General features: G+C 34.2%; 1 protein-coding gene and 1 pseudogene across 1 annotated transcript; one reads left to right on the top strand and one right to left on the bottom strand.

Moving 5' to 3' along the window:
- LOC126726427 (uncharacterized) overlaps nucleotides 1-18,326 on the bottom strand; it is a 116,855-nt pseudogene that overhangs the window by 83,356 nt on the left and 15,173 nt on the right.
- On the top strand, nucleotides 14,562-15,895 carry LOC126726428 (F-box protein CPR1-like). Its single transcript, XM_050431695.1, has one exon. The coding sequence runs from the start codon at nucleotides 14,611-14,613 to the stop codon at nucleotides 15,799-15,801; it is 1,191 nt and encodes a 396-aa protein (XP_050287652.1). The 5' UTR covers nucleotides 14,562-14,610; the 3' UTR covers nucleotides 15,802-15,895.

The raw sequence follows: 18,326 nt of genomic DNA, 5'->3' as shown, positions 1-18,326 counted from the left end.
ATCAAATCAAAGACTCCATTCGCCTTGAGCTTGCCTTCTTATGTATTAAAGTTGCTGCAATCTGAACTAAACGTATAAGAATGTTAGTTAAGCAAATGTTTAAAGATACCATTTTGTTCTATAGCCAGTTGTAAAATTTTTTATTAAAAAAAATGTCTTCCAAATATACATATATACAATCATTTCACAAGAACCAATATAATTTCCAAATATTGATAATGTATGTGGATTATATTTTTGCTTTTCCCCATAACAATCAGATTCCAAGCAAAATGATCTACAAACCGATTCTTCCATGCAAGATCACCAGATAGTAGAATACCAACGCGGCTTGCAGTTTAAATAGTGATAGTTTTTAGACTCCTTAAAACAATTGATTTAACCTAGGTTATTAGTCAAGTTGTTACTTAGTTCAATTAAATAAATCTAGGTTATCACAATAACAAAGATCAAATCATGCAAAGCAGTGGAAAATAAGTAACACAAGATATGATCACCCAGGAAACCCAACCAGTAAAAACCTGGGGAGGATTTGACCTAGCTATCCTCAAGGTAAACTTGAATCCACTATCTTGAAAGAATTGAAGTTCATACAAGAAGACTTACAAGCCCCCATGCTCGACTTCTTATTGCTACCCACCAGTAGAACTTACTAACACGACCACGTGCAAGCTCCGAATCCACAGACTCCTTCTTTCTTGGATTCACCACCAGATACAAGCACACCCGCTTGTGTTTTCTTTAAGCTTCAATGGCAGCAACTGAATTGATCATCAAGGTGTAGATAAATCTTCTCCTTGAAAACCCTAAATTTGTGTAAAGGAAAGTTCCTCTAGATCTCACAAGAGATTTACACAAACCGCAATATGAGTAACACTAAAACGTGACTAGGGTTTGCCTTTTATACTTAGGACAAATAAGAAACTCTAAAAACGTTTTAAAACACCTAGGGCTGAGTTGGAAAAATCTGCAGAAAATCATTCTGCCCGAGCTTCGATCGATCGAGCCAGGCCGAAAGGCACAATGCTTTCCTGCTTTAACTCGATTCCAACTTAACATAAAAGCACAACTTTGAGCTAAACTAAAACACTTCTAAACACATTGTTTTGATCATGGTTTGCCAACAATACAAATTAGAGTTCTAAATACATAAAATCCTAAGTCTTTAGAACCTAACAAACTCCCCCTTTGGCAATCCGTGACAAAACACAACTAGAAGCTCAAAGTTTACAAAATAAAAAGCCATTTACAAAATAATGCTCATAAAAAAAAATTCAATCCTAACTACTATCCATCAGTTGCAAGTGTAGACAAGAGCTCAATTGAATCAACCTGTATATTTCCTGAAACACTAAACAAAATGCATAACCGCATGTGTGGAAAACAATACAAGTAAACAAATTAAATTCTTGATTTCAAACAACACACAATAAAGACATATATCAATGAATAACTCACAAATATAAATCAATAAACAGTTTGAAACAAGAAACATATAAAGTACCAACAAAAAAAAAAAATACTCCCCCTAACATGAATATCCTATCAAAAACATGGCAAGAGCTAAAAAGGTAAAGTACAAAGTGAAGCACCTAGATACAATCTAAACTCCACAAGCTCTAACCAAAAACATATACTCCCCCTGAAAGCAAAAACTCTACAAAGTACTCCCCCTTTTTGTGACGGAATGCCAAAGGGCAAACAAAATCCATCATCAAAAGGGAGGTGGTCTAAACTACGACAACTCCGCACGCAAAGCACGGATCTCATGGAGCATGTCCAATAAAATCTGTCCATGAGCCACCTGAACGGTCAAGACATGATCCAACGTACGATAAATGTCTGAATCATCTGAAGCAGTCGGTGGAGGAACATCATCATCAGCAGCAACACCCGATGTCTCAGCAGCATCAACACCTGTAGAAGAGGGAGGAGGAGGAACACCACTAGATGACGCACCTCTAGGATGTGAAGGAGCAACTCTCAAATGAGCAGCTCTCTGTCTAAGAAAGGTGGCACTTATGGGAGCAACAACATGCATAGGCTCACCAGAGGGAAAACCATCTAGACCTAAAAAGAGCAAAATCCTATGAATGAAAATAGGATGAATAAGCGCATGCCCTTCGGCAAAACTCCTATGAACCTCGTTCAAAGAACGAAGGAACAAGTGAGGAAAACTGATAGACGCTCCAAAAACAAAGGCATACAAAAACACACATCGCTCTAAAGGGATGGTGTGGAAGTGAGAAATAGGCCACAACGAATGACACATTATCCTAAAGAAAAGATAGGCAATCTCGGTAAGCTCAGCGGACGTGATCCGAGGATCAGAACCCCACTGGATAGATGACCCAGTGATGTATGACATGACAACATCTAAAGAGGGTAACTCATCATAGGGATAGACAGGCTCCCGAACAACCGGCACCCCAAGAGCCTCAGCCACTACCCGAGGGGTAATGGTGAACTCAACACCTCGTATCCAACTCCTAACAAGGGTGTTGGAATCATAGACGTGGCAAGAGAGGTTCAAGAAGAACTCTCTAATCAGGGCGGTCGTGGGTGGATGATCTATCTCTAAGAGAGGTAACCAACCTTTAGACTCAAAGTTAGCCCTAATGGCCGAATCAAGCTCATCTAGCACAACAGCTCGCTCAGCCCATATCTTACGCTTACAGTTCAAGGTATCAAAGGCCTCTCTGCACTTATCATTCCTAAACACCTCACTCCTAAAGGGAGACTCAGAGGAAGTGGAAGGGGTCCTATGGGCTCTAGTTTTCCTAGGCATGGTGCTAGGATAAGGACCAAAACACAGAGCAAAAGAACAAAAACACAAAAGACAAAACTAAGGATAGACTGCAAGTTAGCACAAAAAAAAATATAGAATAAAAATCTATATGAAGCATGAACAATTCAAATGACATGATGCATGTTATAATGTAGTCCAATTAAGTCCAAGAAGTTCAAACTCACAAAATTGGCTTGAACATAGAGGTATTAACACAAAAACCCCAAAATTTTGAAAACCACTTGTTCAATTTGAAAGATAGTGACGAATTGATCATTAGACATGGTAGAGTATAAAAAATAATGACCAAATACATCAATTTAAGAAGCCAATTTCATCAATTTAACCCAATTTTGACAAAATCCCCAATTCGGATCAATTTCAAACCCTAGAATTTCCAATTTTTCAAAAACCACAAAATTGATCAAATTAATCTACAAGAATCAGGATAATAGCATCCTAGAACAAAAACCCATTGATCAATTTCACCAAAAAAGGTTTGAATCATCAAAAACCCTAATATATGAAAAGTGTCGAAAATACCCAATGCAATGCATGAAAAATGCATGAAAACGTGAAATAAAATGCAAAAGGAAGGGCAAAAAGGACTTACCGGCTTTGGAAGACAAAAACCTTGCAAATATTCTGGAGCAAAACGACAAAAAATCTTTGGTGGAGCCTTAGCCAAGTCGGAGAGAGAGGAAAGGTTGAAAATTTTTGAAAAAGTACCTTTTGAAAAAGACATTTTGACCTTTTAAAAAACATGTTTCACGAGTTTCGATCGATCGAAAAACAGCCTCGATCGATCGAAACAGACAGAGACTCTATTAAAAAATTTTGAAAATAGTTTGATCGATCGAAAAACAGTTTCGATTGATCGAAACAGACAAAGGCTCTCTCGAACATATTTAAGAATTTTCGATCGATCAAAAAACAGAATAGATCGATTGAAATGGGCAGAGGCTCACTAAATTTGAGGAAAAACACAGTTTTTTGAAAAACATTTAAAATCAACTCAAAGCATTGAAATTTAGTATGTGATGATATGATTTTCAAAACAAGAATTTTAAGCCCAAATTCCCAAAAACAAAATTTCTTGCATTCTCCACAAATTTTCAAGCAACAAATTAATTTTGCACAAAATTCAAAGTATTTGCAAAACTTGGTTGGTCAAACCATAAACACACACAATAACATGTACAAAGTTTAGCAAAGAGTAACTCGTGTAGTGTGTGCAACTAGCAAAAACTTGAGATACATGTGAGGTGATATGTGAATAGCAAACAATCACAAAGTCTACAAAATTCATCACAAAGAATTTAAAAGAGACTATCACCTAAAGAGTTACATCATATAACTCCCACATCTCCTAGATCATAAGTTTGCAATCATATAAGTTTCTTGAATTTATGCCTCATAATATAAATATCAATTTTAAGTCATGTGAGTTTGGCATCAAGCCTAATAGTACACACCAAATTTAATTTTAAGAATTAAGCAATTTAAACCGAGGCTTCACCTTATGTTCTTTTTGTACATGTGCTACACTTTCTCGAGCACAAAATCTTATGATATGCACTAAGGTGTTCATGATTGGCTAGTGAACAATGGTGAAATGGTTATTTATGCCTTTCTCTAAAAGTTCAAGTCCAACATTCAAAAACATGTGACTTCAAGATTAAGATAGAGTAATAAAAAACCATAAACATCTTTCCCACACAACATGCACGACAAAGCTTCAACTAGTAAAGTGCAATAAGTAAGCTCATCAAAGCTAAACAAGGTACAAAAGACATGTTATGTGAAAATAAATTGACCAACCTTGTTCTCAAAAACCAAGAAGAATAGTACAGAACAAAATTTGCTTCCTTTTTCTTTTTCTTTTTTTTTTCTTTTTTTTTTTTAATAAAAAAAACAACATCTAGAATGAAATGCATGAATGTTATACAATGCAAATCCTAGAAAACGAAAACAAAACCAAAGAACAATGGTCACAAAGGGTAGAGCAATGAAGCACAAGGACCATGTCAAAAAGACTCAGTTAGTTTGAGTCTTTTACATCCAAAACCTTTTAGATGCACCATGAGCATTGGAGTTCTTATTCACATGGGAGTGATTACCAACTCCAGGATTGGAATAAAGGTTTAAAGCCTTTACCAATTCACCAATAAGTATCATAGGATCTTGTGCTTGAGGCACAGGTACTTTTGGTTTGTTTGCTCTCTTTGCAGCTTGCAGCTTGTAACAGTTTGGACGAATGTGTCCAGACTTTCCACAAAAGTTACAAAACTATGCAAGCTTATCATGTGTTTTGTCCTTAGATAGGGTAGGTTGCTTAGACTTAGACTCTTTCAGATCAACCCTAATCTTCCTAGATGGTGAAACTTCTATGGATTTGACAACCTCACTCATAGAGGGTTTGACAGTTTCACTCACTATCTCACTCACAGAAGGTTCAGAAGAAGAAGATGAAGGAACAAACTTTGTGGAATGGGGAGCAGACACAGAGATGCTTTCAACATAACCTAATCCAGTTTTGTCAGAAGAAGACTTTTAAACACTCAGCATTTGATCAAGTTTAGAACTAGCAGATCTAGCAACAGATAAATCAAGTTCCAAAGATTTAACTTTATCAAGCAAAAGCATATTCTCAGTTTTCACATTGTTCAAAAGTTCATTAGCATCAAACAGTTTAACAAGCAAATTCTTCTTTTCAAACTCAAGAGATTCAATTTTCTTCAGGCCAAGTTCAACATTTATAGCATCCTTTGTAGCAACTTTGCAAAGTTTATTATAGGCCTCTTGAAGATCTACATCTTCAGAGAGTTCCCCATCAGAAGGGTTCTCTTCAATAGATATGCTCTCATCGACTACAGCAGTAGCGGTGAAAACAATGAAGTTTCCATCCTCATCACAATCAGACTCATTATCAGAAACTTCACCATCACTAAGGGTTACAGCCATAGCCTTACCCTTAGACTTCAAATAGGTAGGACATTCAGATTTCATGTGTCCATACCCTTGACATCCAAAACACTGAGAACCCAAAGAATTATTGGAAGATTGACCTACTTTTTCTCTAGGTTTATCATTATTGTTAACCTTAGTGGGATCATGCTTCCTAAAGTTTCTAGGTTCAGCAGTGTTTGTGCCTTTTGCCTTTCTATTACTATTCCTGAGAAAGTTTCTAAAGTTCTTGACAAGGTAGACAATCTCTGTAGCAGAGAGCTCATCATCAAATCCACCACCTTCAACATCATCAACTGACTTAAGAGCCATTGATTTGGATTTGGTAGTTTTGGGTTGATCCAACTCATAAGATTGAAGAGATCCTACAAGTTCATCAACAAGGATGGAGTCCACATCCTTGCTTTCAGTAATGGCAGTCACCTTGGGTCTAAAGTCTTCAGTTAAAGATCTAAGAATCTTCCTAACAATTTTAGGTTGATCATAGATTTCACCCAAGTTAAAAGCAGAATTAACAATATCATTCAATTTAGCATAGAATTCATCAAAAGATTCATCATCAGACATCCTAATGCTTTCAAATTTAGAAGTCAATTGTTGCAATTTATTGATTTTGACAGCCTTTATGCCTTCATGCACAGTCTGGAGGATATTCCAAGCAGTATGAGCAACCTTAACATTAGAGATTCTCTTAAATTTCTCCATAGAAACAGCGTTAAAGATAGCATTCATAGCCTTGTTATTAAACGCAGCTGCTTCTTTTTGAGAAGTTTCCCACTCACTAATAGGAGTAGTGTGCTTCTCCCATCCGTATTCAATGAAGTTCCACACTTTCTCATCAATAGATTTCAGGAATGCTTTCATCCTTACTTTCCAATAAGCATAATTATTCCCATCAAAGTGAGGAGGAATAACTAGAGAGTGTCTGTGTTCCATGACAACAGGGGTCAAGGATCAACTCAGTGAACAAAGGATCAACAACAAAAGAGCAACCCGCTCTGATACCACTTGATAGTTTTTAAACCCCTTAAAACAATTGATTTAACCTAGGTAATTAGCCAAGTTGTTACGTCCAATTAAACAAATCTAGGTTATCATAATAGCAAAGATCAAATCATGCAAAGCAGCAGAAAATAAATAATACAAGATATGATCACCCAGGAAACCAAACCGGTAAAAACCTGGGGAGGATTTGACCTAGCTATCCTCAAGGTAAACTTGAATCCACTATCTTGAAAGAATTGAAGTTCATACAATAAGACTTACAAGCCCCCACGCTCGACTTCTTATTGCTACCCACCAGTAGAACTTACTGACACGACCATGTGCAAGCTCCGAATCTACGGACTCCTTCTTTCTTGGATTCACCACCATGGTTATGAAACCCGGACCGGACCGTACAGTCCGATTGAAAAAACCGTGAACCTCTCGCAATCACGGTTCTTTTATGCTCAAGAACTGTTCTATGCCAAAAAAGTAGGTAACCATTCAAACTGCGGTTCAACCACACGGTTCTGAGAACCGTGATCAGACCGCTTCTCACGGTTCCCTTTGAATCTGAACCTTAAAAATAAATAAATAAATAAATAAGAAAAGAAAGAAGAAGAAAAAGAAACACAACTCCCTCTTCAGAGAAACACAGAAACACAACTCCCTCTCAAAAGAAAAAAAAAAAGTACATCATGTCTGCCACTGCCATCTCCAGAGAAACACAACATGTCTTTATGTTTCTTCTTCTTCTTTCTTCAGAGCACATCACGCAACTCCCTCTCTTCAGAAACTCTTCTCTTGGGTGAAGCAAGCTTTAAATTCTAGCTTTGTTCTCCGCCGGTAATGTGTGTGTGACAGGGTGAGAGAATGAGAAACAGAGAGATAGAGATAAAGAAAGAAAAATAAAAGCAAAGGACACTTTGTGTGGAGAAGGAAGAGTCTAGAAAAATAAAAAGAAAGATGAGAGGAGTGGGGATGGGGAAACGTGTGTGGAGGAGAAAAATCAAGAGAAAAAAAAAAAAAAAAAAAAAGGAAAAGAAACGTATGGACGCAAGGAAAGAGGGAATAATAATAATAATAAAATAAAAAAATCACAATTAAATGTTACTACAATATTTTTACAATATTTCACAATAAATTTTAAGTATAGATTGTTATTAGTTAATATTGGTGAGTAAAAAAATAATTTCAATAGTGGGTTCAAATTAGAACTAATAACAATTTTTTATATAAATTTTGTTATGAAATTATTGCTAAAAAATGTTGTAGACTTCTTCACGCTTCTGGAGACTTCTTTGCTGTGCGTGTCAACTCCTCAGATAAATGCTTGCTTGCTGTCAAGCACTTCTTGGGTTTTGTTATTTGTTTATACTTTAAGAATTTTTAAATAATGGACATCTTCATTCTTCAGATCCAGCTTTTGATTTTTATTTTTTTTTTAATTCATAATAAATGGTGAAAAGTGACTATTCAAATGGGTTTGGGAAAAAAAATGATCCAGTCAAATGGGCTTGGCCAGGAGCAAATAAATTAGTTTGTTTCTTAACTATTTTATTGGGTTTCATAAAATAAAAATTATTCGGTACTAAAGTGTGCTTTGTTATGACTTAAAAATAATTTAGAAACTCAATAGCTATTTATGTTTTTTTAGAATTTAATAATTTTTATTTGTATTATGAAAGTTATGTTATAAAAAATATTATCTATATTTGTTTTGGACTATTTTAGTTAATTTTTCTATTTTTTATTATTTTAATGTTTTTATATAGATTTAAAATAATTATTAAATTAATTATGACGTCATCACGGTTCGACCCCGGTTCGACCTCAAAAACCTTGAACCTCTTCCTTTTACGGTTCAATGAACAGTCCGGGTTTGAAAACCTTGTTCACCACCAGATACAAGCACACCTGCTTGTGTTTTCTTTAAACTTCAATGGCAGCAACTGAATTGATCATCAAGGTGTAGATAAATCTTCTCCTTGAAAATCCTAAGTTTGTGTAAAGGAAAGCTCATCTAGATCTCACAAGAGATTTACACAAACCGTAATATGAGCAATACTAAAACGTAGCTAGGGTTTGCCTTTTATACTTAGAACAATTAAGAAACCCTAAAAACGTTTTAAAACACCTAGGGTTAAGTTGGAAAAATCTGCAGAAAATTATTCTGCCCGAGCTTCGATCGATTGAGCCTAAGCTTCGATCGATCGAGCCAAGCCGAAAGGCACAATGCTTTCCTGTTTTAACTCGATTCCAACTTTACATAAAAGCACAACTTTGAGCTAGACTAAAACACTTCTAAACACATTGTTTTGATCATGGTTTGCCAACAATACAAATTAGAGTTCTAAATACATAAAATCCAAAGTCTTTAGAACCTAACAAATAGTAATGCAGCACTTGTTCTTGTTGAGTTGCCAGAAGTTGCTAAAATCTTTTGTTCAAGAGAGAATGCGTCTGCATTGGTATACATGGCCAAAATGTTTATCAACCAACTACCCTAACCCGCACAGTTGAAATGGTTCAATTCGGCCTGGGATGTAGTACTTTCTACAGCTATCCACCATTCCTCATCTTCATCATTAATTCTCTCCTCCTGGCAAAAAGAAAAATTGATAAGGTTACAAGAGAAAAAATGAAGATTGCATGGGTTCAATAGTTCAAATTCTTGCAATTTCAAGGTCCTACCATCCTAGAGCATTTGCTATTCAATGGTGTGGTTATTGGATGAGAAAAATATGCACTTCAAACCGCAAATTCAAAAAACACTGCATTGATGCTGTTGAATGGGGATATGCACAATGCACCGATAATTTTGCCTTGAATAAACAATTTGTTTCTCAAAACATGCACATCCAGCCCATACAAAAAGCTGCACTCACTATTAACTAAATTTAAAACATGAAGCTCCTAGTTTTTGGTAAGGGGAAGACAGGAAGGGGGTGGGAATGGGAGTTAATTCCTTAAACTTCTAACACTAAGCACATTTTTTACTTCATCATTTTCATTTATCTCATGCTTAAATGGTTTGACCTTTTTTTCTTTTTTCTTTTTCTTTGTTTATTGCTAAGTAACACAATCACTCATTTTGAACACATGACTTCACTCTCCATCCTATTCTTATGGGAAGAGCAAGTGTCAGTTTAATCAAAACTCATTAACATACTACAAGGATAGCAATGGGTGGGGTCAGAGGTTCTACTACCGCAGTAAACCATAAAAGAAAAACACATATCCTATAGCTGTTTTGACTTGGAAGATGGCAGTAGGAAAGGGCAACAAATCTAACATGTATAAGCATCATAAATATACTAACCATGTTGCTAAGCTCTACTGTATTTTTTCTTATTTTCAATATCATCTGCAACTCTTATGGCTTCAACCCACCAAGAATCTTTACTGCAGTTGTCTGTAATGTTTTCATCATTGTAAAGCAAAGCGTGTTCCTCATCACTATCAACAAATTGATGGTTGAGGTTATTAACTCTTGACACACCATGATTAATTGTCTGATCAGAATCAAAGAAAACCAGAGGATCAGGAATGACATCAATCGGGATTGGTCATAAGGGAGATCGGTAACCTGAAGCCATCAATACCCTTTGTTAAATGATCAATCATGCATTAAGAGGATATTGAAGTTGATAACTTTTAAGGAAAATACTCTTATGCACCTCTGCAGTCAGGATCATAACATTTCTGATAATAAATAGCCCTTCTTAAGTCAACAATGTACATCACTGAACCAATAAAACATTGATGCACATTAGTATCTATGCCTCAAACATTAGCTATAAGATTGAAAAAAATGGAAAAATATTTGTTTACTGCAAAAATAAATAAATAAAAATTCAAGTATTTTAGTGGGTGGGTCGTACATCCATGGCTTACTCCCCTGGGGTGGGTTCAAAGGGCCTTGCCTTTGTGAGGTTCCATGTGATAAAAAAAAAAAATTTAAATAAGGTTATCAACAATTTTTATATATGTGTATGAAAAAAAAAAAAAAAAAAAAAAAAAAAAAAAAAAAAATAGAGTTAAATATCCTTGGAGAGGAAAAGAGAACTTGTAGCTTTCACTTTAGGCATCCTTAAAGTATCGTTTAAAGTTTCAAGTTAAATTCTAATATAAAATCTCATCAAATTATTCCCTATGATCTAATCTCAAGTTGTAAATATACTTGAAGATAAATATATAAGAAAAAAAATTGTTGATAACCTTATTTTTAGATAAAGATAGGCATAACTGATAGATTTTTGCATAAGCAAACATAATGAAATAGTGCAAACGTTTAAAATCATTCTTTTTTCAAAAGATAATGATTTAGTTTACAAAATTTTATCTTTTAAAATTTACATATGCTAGCAGGATTATAGGAATTGTCATAGAGTAAATAAATAAAGATACAATTATGAAAAGTAAAAAATAAAAAATAAAAAAAGGTTAAAAAGTACTTGCAAAGAAAAATGATATGAAAAATACACATGACTAAGTTTATTACCTTCATTTGTATTTCACAACAAATTTATTGTGAAATAAATGTGCGCAATTGAAATAGATGAGTTTGCAATTGAAAGTAAAAATTATTACGAAATAAATATATGACCATTTGTTTATTGTTTATATGATCTTTTGCACGAATATTTGATCCTAAATTGTGGTTTTTTTGCCTCTTGGTGGCTGAATTTGTAGGTCCTTCTCGTTGTTCATTCATAATGGATCTTTGTCTTAACCTTGCTTCTCTTGTTTTTTATTTAAACGTTGTTCAACCATTTAACCCATAAGGAAGAAATTTAAGCATGGCAACTACTGAAGCCAATGTACTGATAATAACAATAGTTTTTAGAGAAAAAAGAAAAAGACTTGCCTGGAGATCAATTTCTTGAATGGAGTTTTTCTTTTGTTGGTACATATTATATATGTCACATCTTTGCAAATTTGCAACAACATTAGCATCCCAGTTTATTGAAGTATTCATAATTCAAGATTAGTTTATTGAAACAAATTTATTATAAAATAAATGTACACAATTGAAGCAAATAAATGTGTACTTCAATACAAATTTACTATGTAAAATAAATGTATGACTATATTGGTTACCTTCAATTGTTCATTGCTTATATGATCTATTTGCAAGAATAGTGTTTCTTTGCATTTTGTTGGCTGAATCTGCAGATCTTGATAGTCATGAACTCATAATGGATTTTCGTTTTAAAAGACAAATCAAGTCCATGTAAAATGTAAAAAAATACTTGCTAGTGGCGGTAGTGATGTCTTCCATGTCAAATGGCTTCTAGGAGAGGTAGAGAATTTTTTTTTTTTTACTTTTATAATAAACCGAGAGAGAGACTTAGTTTGAAAATTAAAGGAGTCAATATATAATAGTAAAATATTAATATTTGGAAGTGGTATTTGATGCGGATAAGATTTCAATTGTGATCAAATTCATCTTCTCGTTTCTGTTTTTTTAATTATTATTTTTTATGTTTTATGCATCTTAGTCTTCATATAATTAGTTTTTTTGGTTGTATTTCTGTTGTGGGAGGTACGAATCTTTCCCCAATCAGGTATTATCCGCTTTGAGAAGGGGCGCAAGGCCGATGCCACGCTCACGGATTTGCTCAATCCCACATCGGAGAGAGACGCCTCCCACCCTTGCCTTAATGGTTTTTTAATGAGTCAAATTTTAGATCTTAATTTTTAAAAATTAAATTGGATGCCACGCCACTTAAAATTTGCCACATCATAACGCCGTTAGCCATGTAAGCACTAAGACTAACAGTTGTTAATAGAATGATCAATTGAGTTCATTTTTTAAACTTGAGAGACTAATAGTACTCATTTCAAATTCTTTTGCCAACACTACAACATTTTATAATCGATCACTTCAAAGACTCATTCTATAAAAATGCAGGAAATGAAAAGAAATTGACATGCTAAATCCTAAAAGTCATTTGATCAACACCAATGTCTCTAAACCTACATCAAATATTTAAAAATTTGAAAAAAAGAAGAAGCAAACAAAGAAAATAAAACTAATTTCTTTGTTGGGTTTTGGAGAAGAATGCGAAAGAGTAAAGTACTGAACCTAGAGACAACTTTTGCCATTCTGAGAATCGTATACTCAGCCTCTGATGAAACGGACACCAAGAGATTTCTTGGTCCTAGGCTTGGCCTTGGCCTTACTCTTTGTCTCAATTTGATGTTTGGTGGGATCCTAACCAAGGTCCAAGTAGAACGAATGAGACACTAATGGTATGTTTGGTAACTGTTTTTCCCCCTTATTTTCTATTTACAAAAACAATTTTCTATTTTTGAGACAAAAAAACTTGTTTGGCAACCTAAAATGGACAAAAAAATAAAAATTGTTCTCAAAACACAATTTGTGAAGGAAACTAAAAACATGCAAAATGCTGTTTTCAGTTTCTAATTTTCAAAAGTCAATGAAAACACGCATTTAATTTAATGAATTTTTCTCTTTTAACGTGTTAGCATTAGAGTTCAAATCCTAGTAACAACATATTCTAGTATTTTCTATTTTTTTTTTCTTCAAAAAACTATCTTTTTAATTTTAGCTAACCAAACATGTTTTTTATTTTAAAAATACACGAAAAATGTTTTTTTCTTTATACTCCTAAAAACAAGTTTTTGAATATAGAAAACAAAAATTGTTACCAAACATAACCTAAGTGGGGCAGTTGGACTCAATTAAAAAAAAAATTTGAAAACGTATAACTAAGATAGTGATCCTATTTTGTAGACAATGTTTTAGTGAGAGTTAAAGATGTATTTTTACTTGATTGTCCTTTAGCTGTGTCTCTACTTAAACCTAAGGAAATAGGGGTATTTTGGAACCCAAAAAAAAAAAATCTGGTCCAAATAGGGAAAACCCCTTTAATAGTAGCATAGATAAATTCAAATTGAAAAATTACATTAAACTTAAAATAAAAAAGAGCCTCATCGCACGTGCGGAGCGCATGTGATGAGGCTAGTTTAGGTTTAAAGTTGTAAGATGAAGTTACCATTTTTTTTTCCTTCTTAAAAGAAAGTTTAAGAACTTTTTTTTTTTTTTAATTATGGAAAGAAATCGTTGTAAATTTGAATTTCTTGAATTTTTAAATATTTTCTTTTTCATTAATGTAAACTGGATTAAGATCTTCTAAATTTCCTAGAATACTCTATCAATAGATTTCCTTAAATTCTAATCATTTTTTTATGATTTTAGGGCGTGTATTCTGTCATGTTAGCATTTCACTAATAATACTCTTAAAATAAAAAAAATAATGTTGCAAACAAAACAATTAAGATTATTATTAGTGAAATGCTGATATGGTAAAATTTAAATCATTCAATCATTAAAGAATGGTTAAGATTTGAGGAAATCTATTTGGTAGAGTAACTTAAGAAATTTAGAGAATCTAAATCCATCTAAACTCTAAAGAAAAAAAGTTGAATTTCCTTTTAAAGAAATTTCATAACTTATATATATATATATATATATATATATATATATGGAAAATTCTAAATTTAAATTGTAAGTCTGAACATGAAAAATTAAAAATGTACTCCTTACCCATTTTGTGTGTGCAAAATGTAAATTTATATCGTTAGTTCCAAAGAAAATTAAAAAATAAATTAAAAAATTTTTCTTTTTTTTTTTTGGATAGGAACTCAATTTAAGACTTAAGAGCGAAGCATATAGCACCGACAAATGCGAAGGCTCTCTGTATGTCAGTATCACCGACCCACCGGATTGGTTAGTATTTAAAAGCCCATCTGAAGATCAATTGAAATGAATTAGAATTCAGCCTCTCTCATCAGTCATCACTTATCACCAAATCCACCAATTCATTCAATTCAATATAAAGATGGGGAGATCTGATCTACCGCAGGATATGGTGGAGGACATCCTTTCAAGGCTTCCAGAGAAATCTTTAAAGCGATTCAGTTGCGTAAACAAGTCATGGTCTACCCTTTTCCAAAACCCATGTTTTATTGCCAAACACCAACATTTGTCTCAAAAGAATTGGAGTATTTTCGCGTCTGGCGTAGACTGTGAGGCCAATAAGCCTGTGCTGTTCTTGCATCCTAATTTTGATGATGATGCTGCTGATGATGATTTTGATTCTAGAGGAATCATTCTGGTATCGCCGTTTTTAGAAGAGGAAAAGAAATACGAGGAATTCGTGGGATCTTGTATCAACGGCATAATTTGTCTGAAATATTATGTTGAACATAATCAGACCCATGACTTCGCCTTATGGAATTCGGCAATCAGAGAATTCAAGGTGCTTCCATCACTTCCTATCCACTTTCCATCTAATGTTGACTACGAAGACGTTGGTTTTGCATTTGGTTATGATTCCAATTCTAATGACTTCAAGGTAATTACAATTCTCTCCTATTGGAACGATCCTGGCTACACAGTCACATATAACTGGGACCCTAAAGTGATTATGCATACTCAAGTTGAGGTTTACACCCTAAGTACTAATTCTTGGAGGCAAGTCGACTATGACACCGTTTCTCATATCAATTTTCCTGGTCGATTTCGTGAAATATACTTGAATGGAGTTTATCATTGGTCTGGTATGGCCCCTGGTATTGCCAAGAATTACTTCGTCATTGTATCCTTTGACATGAGAAATGAGGTGTTTGGAATTTTAAGTATGCCGAATTTGGGCGATATTTTGGATCCTGCATATGTTTGGGAGGCTTTAGCTGTCCTAGGCAATTGTGTTGCTTTGGTTGTTTTCGATTATCAACCGACAGATAAAATCTTTCATATTTGGGTGATGCGTGAATATGGCATTAAGGAGTCTTGGACCAAACAATACGTTATCGGACCTTTTTCAGGAATTCCGCATATAGCTGGTTCCGAGCTCCAGATTCTTCTTTTAGGTGACAAGATTCTTATGGTGGAGAACAATGGAGAAGTAGTCTTGTATGACTTGAGTGCTCAAAAAATTAAGAATCTTCGAGTTAGAGGGCTTCCAAGCTTGTTTAGAGCTTCACAGATTATGGTTTATGAGGAGAGTCTAGTTTCAATTATGGGTTGAAATGTCAATTATATCGAATTTGTCATGCCCTAGATCCCTAATTATTTGTATAACATAGGGAAAGGCATACACATCTTTCAATAAGTAATACATCTTGTTAGTGCTCATAGAATGTTTCAATGAGTAATACACCTTGTCAGTGTTCCATAGAAAGATGACATCTTGTAAGGATTATCTTTAAAATCTTTAAAATTTCAATACTTTCTTTCATGTTCAGTCTCTAGAATATGTTGATGGAAAGCTAAATTATGTGAATGACTTTCTTTGTTGTCTGTAATTCATATTGTGAAAATCCATTCTAGTTGAGATAGATTGTCCTGGATAAAGTTTGGGGTATGGCATGTGGATTTACACCTAGACAGCATGGACACAACATGCTTCCTCAGTAATTGTTTCCCCCTTTGCCCTTTTAACTTCTCCAAGTGCTTCTTTTCAATATTTTTTGTCTATGGAGTATGAGTTAAATCCACTCATTAGGCCACATATATATACACATATTTTTTTTAGAGGAATCGATAGTAGACTTTATTGATAAAATAACATGGTGTACAATTGAGAAAAGAAAAGAAGGGCATTCTTCAAACCAAGAATAGGTTTCCCCTTTCTCTTTGGCAACAGTAGCAAGAGCTAGAGCAGCTCTATTACATTTTAAAGGCAACAAAAGAAAAAGAACAAAAACTTTCACAAATTAAATTAATGTCTTCAAGTATCATGCAACCTCAAGAAGGTAGACTCTATCAGAATTGAGAAGATCCACAAGCAATAATGTCAAAGAAATAATTGCTTTGACAGAAAAGTAGAGCCTTCCTCGTAATAACAGCAACAGTCCACAGAGCATTTGAAGCTTTGCCTATTCGGTCACAAGTAGCAGCCATAACTTCTCCTTTGTGGTTTTGGATTAGCAAACATATACCAACTGCATGAGTAGATTCGGTTGAGAGATAGCCACATTGACTACTGAGTTTGAAAGTAGAATCCGATGGAGGTGGGCACCATTTGACCGGCATTGAAGTCGAAGCAAAGACATTTTTCTTGTTGGCTTCCATGAATTCCAAAGTGTAGAAGGAAGCCCGTGACCATAAGTTGCCAGCTCTTGGGATTTTGTTTTCAAAAATCAGCTTATATATTCCTGCATTCCCATATCATCCATGCCATAACACAGAGTATGTCAAAATCTGGAGTTTTTAATTTTTACGAAGCTGTTTCCAGAACATCCATGAATTGAGTTGGGGTTGGTAATTTTAGGGAATTCCAAACAGAAGCCTGATACCATACAGCTTGCGCAAAAGAGAAACTCTAGAAAAGATGAGAAGTGGTTTCTGCCTCTTCATCACGAGAATTATATAGTCCTCTGGTGGACCACGTCATTTGTCCACCATTTCACTAAAAGACTCCCACTTGTTTAAAATTGTTGAGTCACTAATCAGTTTCTATTTAAAAAAAAAAAATTGTATCTCATTCCTTAAATGACGCTGATAATACAAAAAACTATAATTAAAATAAAAAAAATCAAAAACTACTTGAATGTCAGTGACTGCAGGAGTGAGACCATTTAAAAATTCTTAGGATTAAACGCAAAGAATCTTTCTGTTAAAAGGGTGAATTTAGCGAGAGATGAGATAGACAGAAGCTCAGTACTATTACTTGTGCAGACAGAAATCTTAAGCAAACCCAAGTCTAAAAATATATCATATTGAATGAGAATCATCTCAAAGTCATGTGTAAACTTATGAAAAAAGTTCCTGACCCAATCAAGCTTTAAGCAAGGCAAATAACATTCCAAGTATTAAAATAAAAATCAAGTTCTTTTACTTCATTGAAACTTGAAAGTATAGTATTAAACCAGCAGTAGCACCTGAGACATTGCCAATGGAGGCAATGAATTCTACAAATTTGTCTAGAGCTGGAAATGGTGACTTCCCCAGGAAGTATGTTGTTGTAAGATCACTTGTGCAAGCACTCAATGCAAATTCTTGAGGGGCACTGTAATAATTTCCAATATTATGATTCTCCTGCGGAAAGAAGGAATTCCAGTTGTAAAATAGATCAATTTTCAATACAAAATGTTCAGGCCACTACCTACTTCACAAACCAAAGATGGTTTATGCTTCATCTTCACAGTAGATTCAGACATTTAAAACCCACGAATTAAAAATAATTAATTATAAAAAATAAAAATAAAAACCCTTAAGGCATCATGAGACATATCTAATATTCTATAGTGTATTTTGAAAATGAAAGATGCAGAGTCCAAAAATACCTCAGTTTCAAAGAGCAGGGTTTTGACACAATCTAACTCCATTTTGCAGACTAGAAGCTTCTCGCAATCAGCATCCATATTGCAAATCAAGGATACCATGAACATCTCTTCCTCACGCTGTTCTTTCATGACATAAAAGTTTAATTACCACACACTAACAGTCAATGAATAAGGCATACCAAAAAACCACTCAAAAGACAGGTTTCACCTATACATGTTTATTATAATGATGGATATTATTGTAAGGATTCACTTGGTGATACAT

This window comes from Quercus robur, chromosome 5 (genome assembly GCF_932294415.1).
Source record: "Quercus robur chromosome 5, dhQueRobu3.1, whole genome shotgun sequence".
Lineage (NCBI taxonomy): Eukaryota > Viridiplantae > Streptophyta > Magnoliopsida > Fagales > Fagaceae > Quercus > Quercus robur.
The sequence above is the reverse complement of the archived record's forward strand: the minus strand, read 5'-3'. Positions and strand labels throughout refer to the sequence as shown.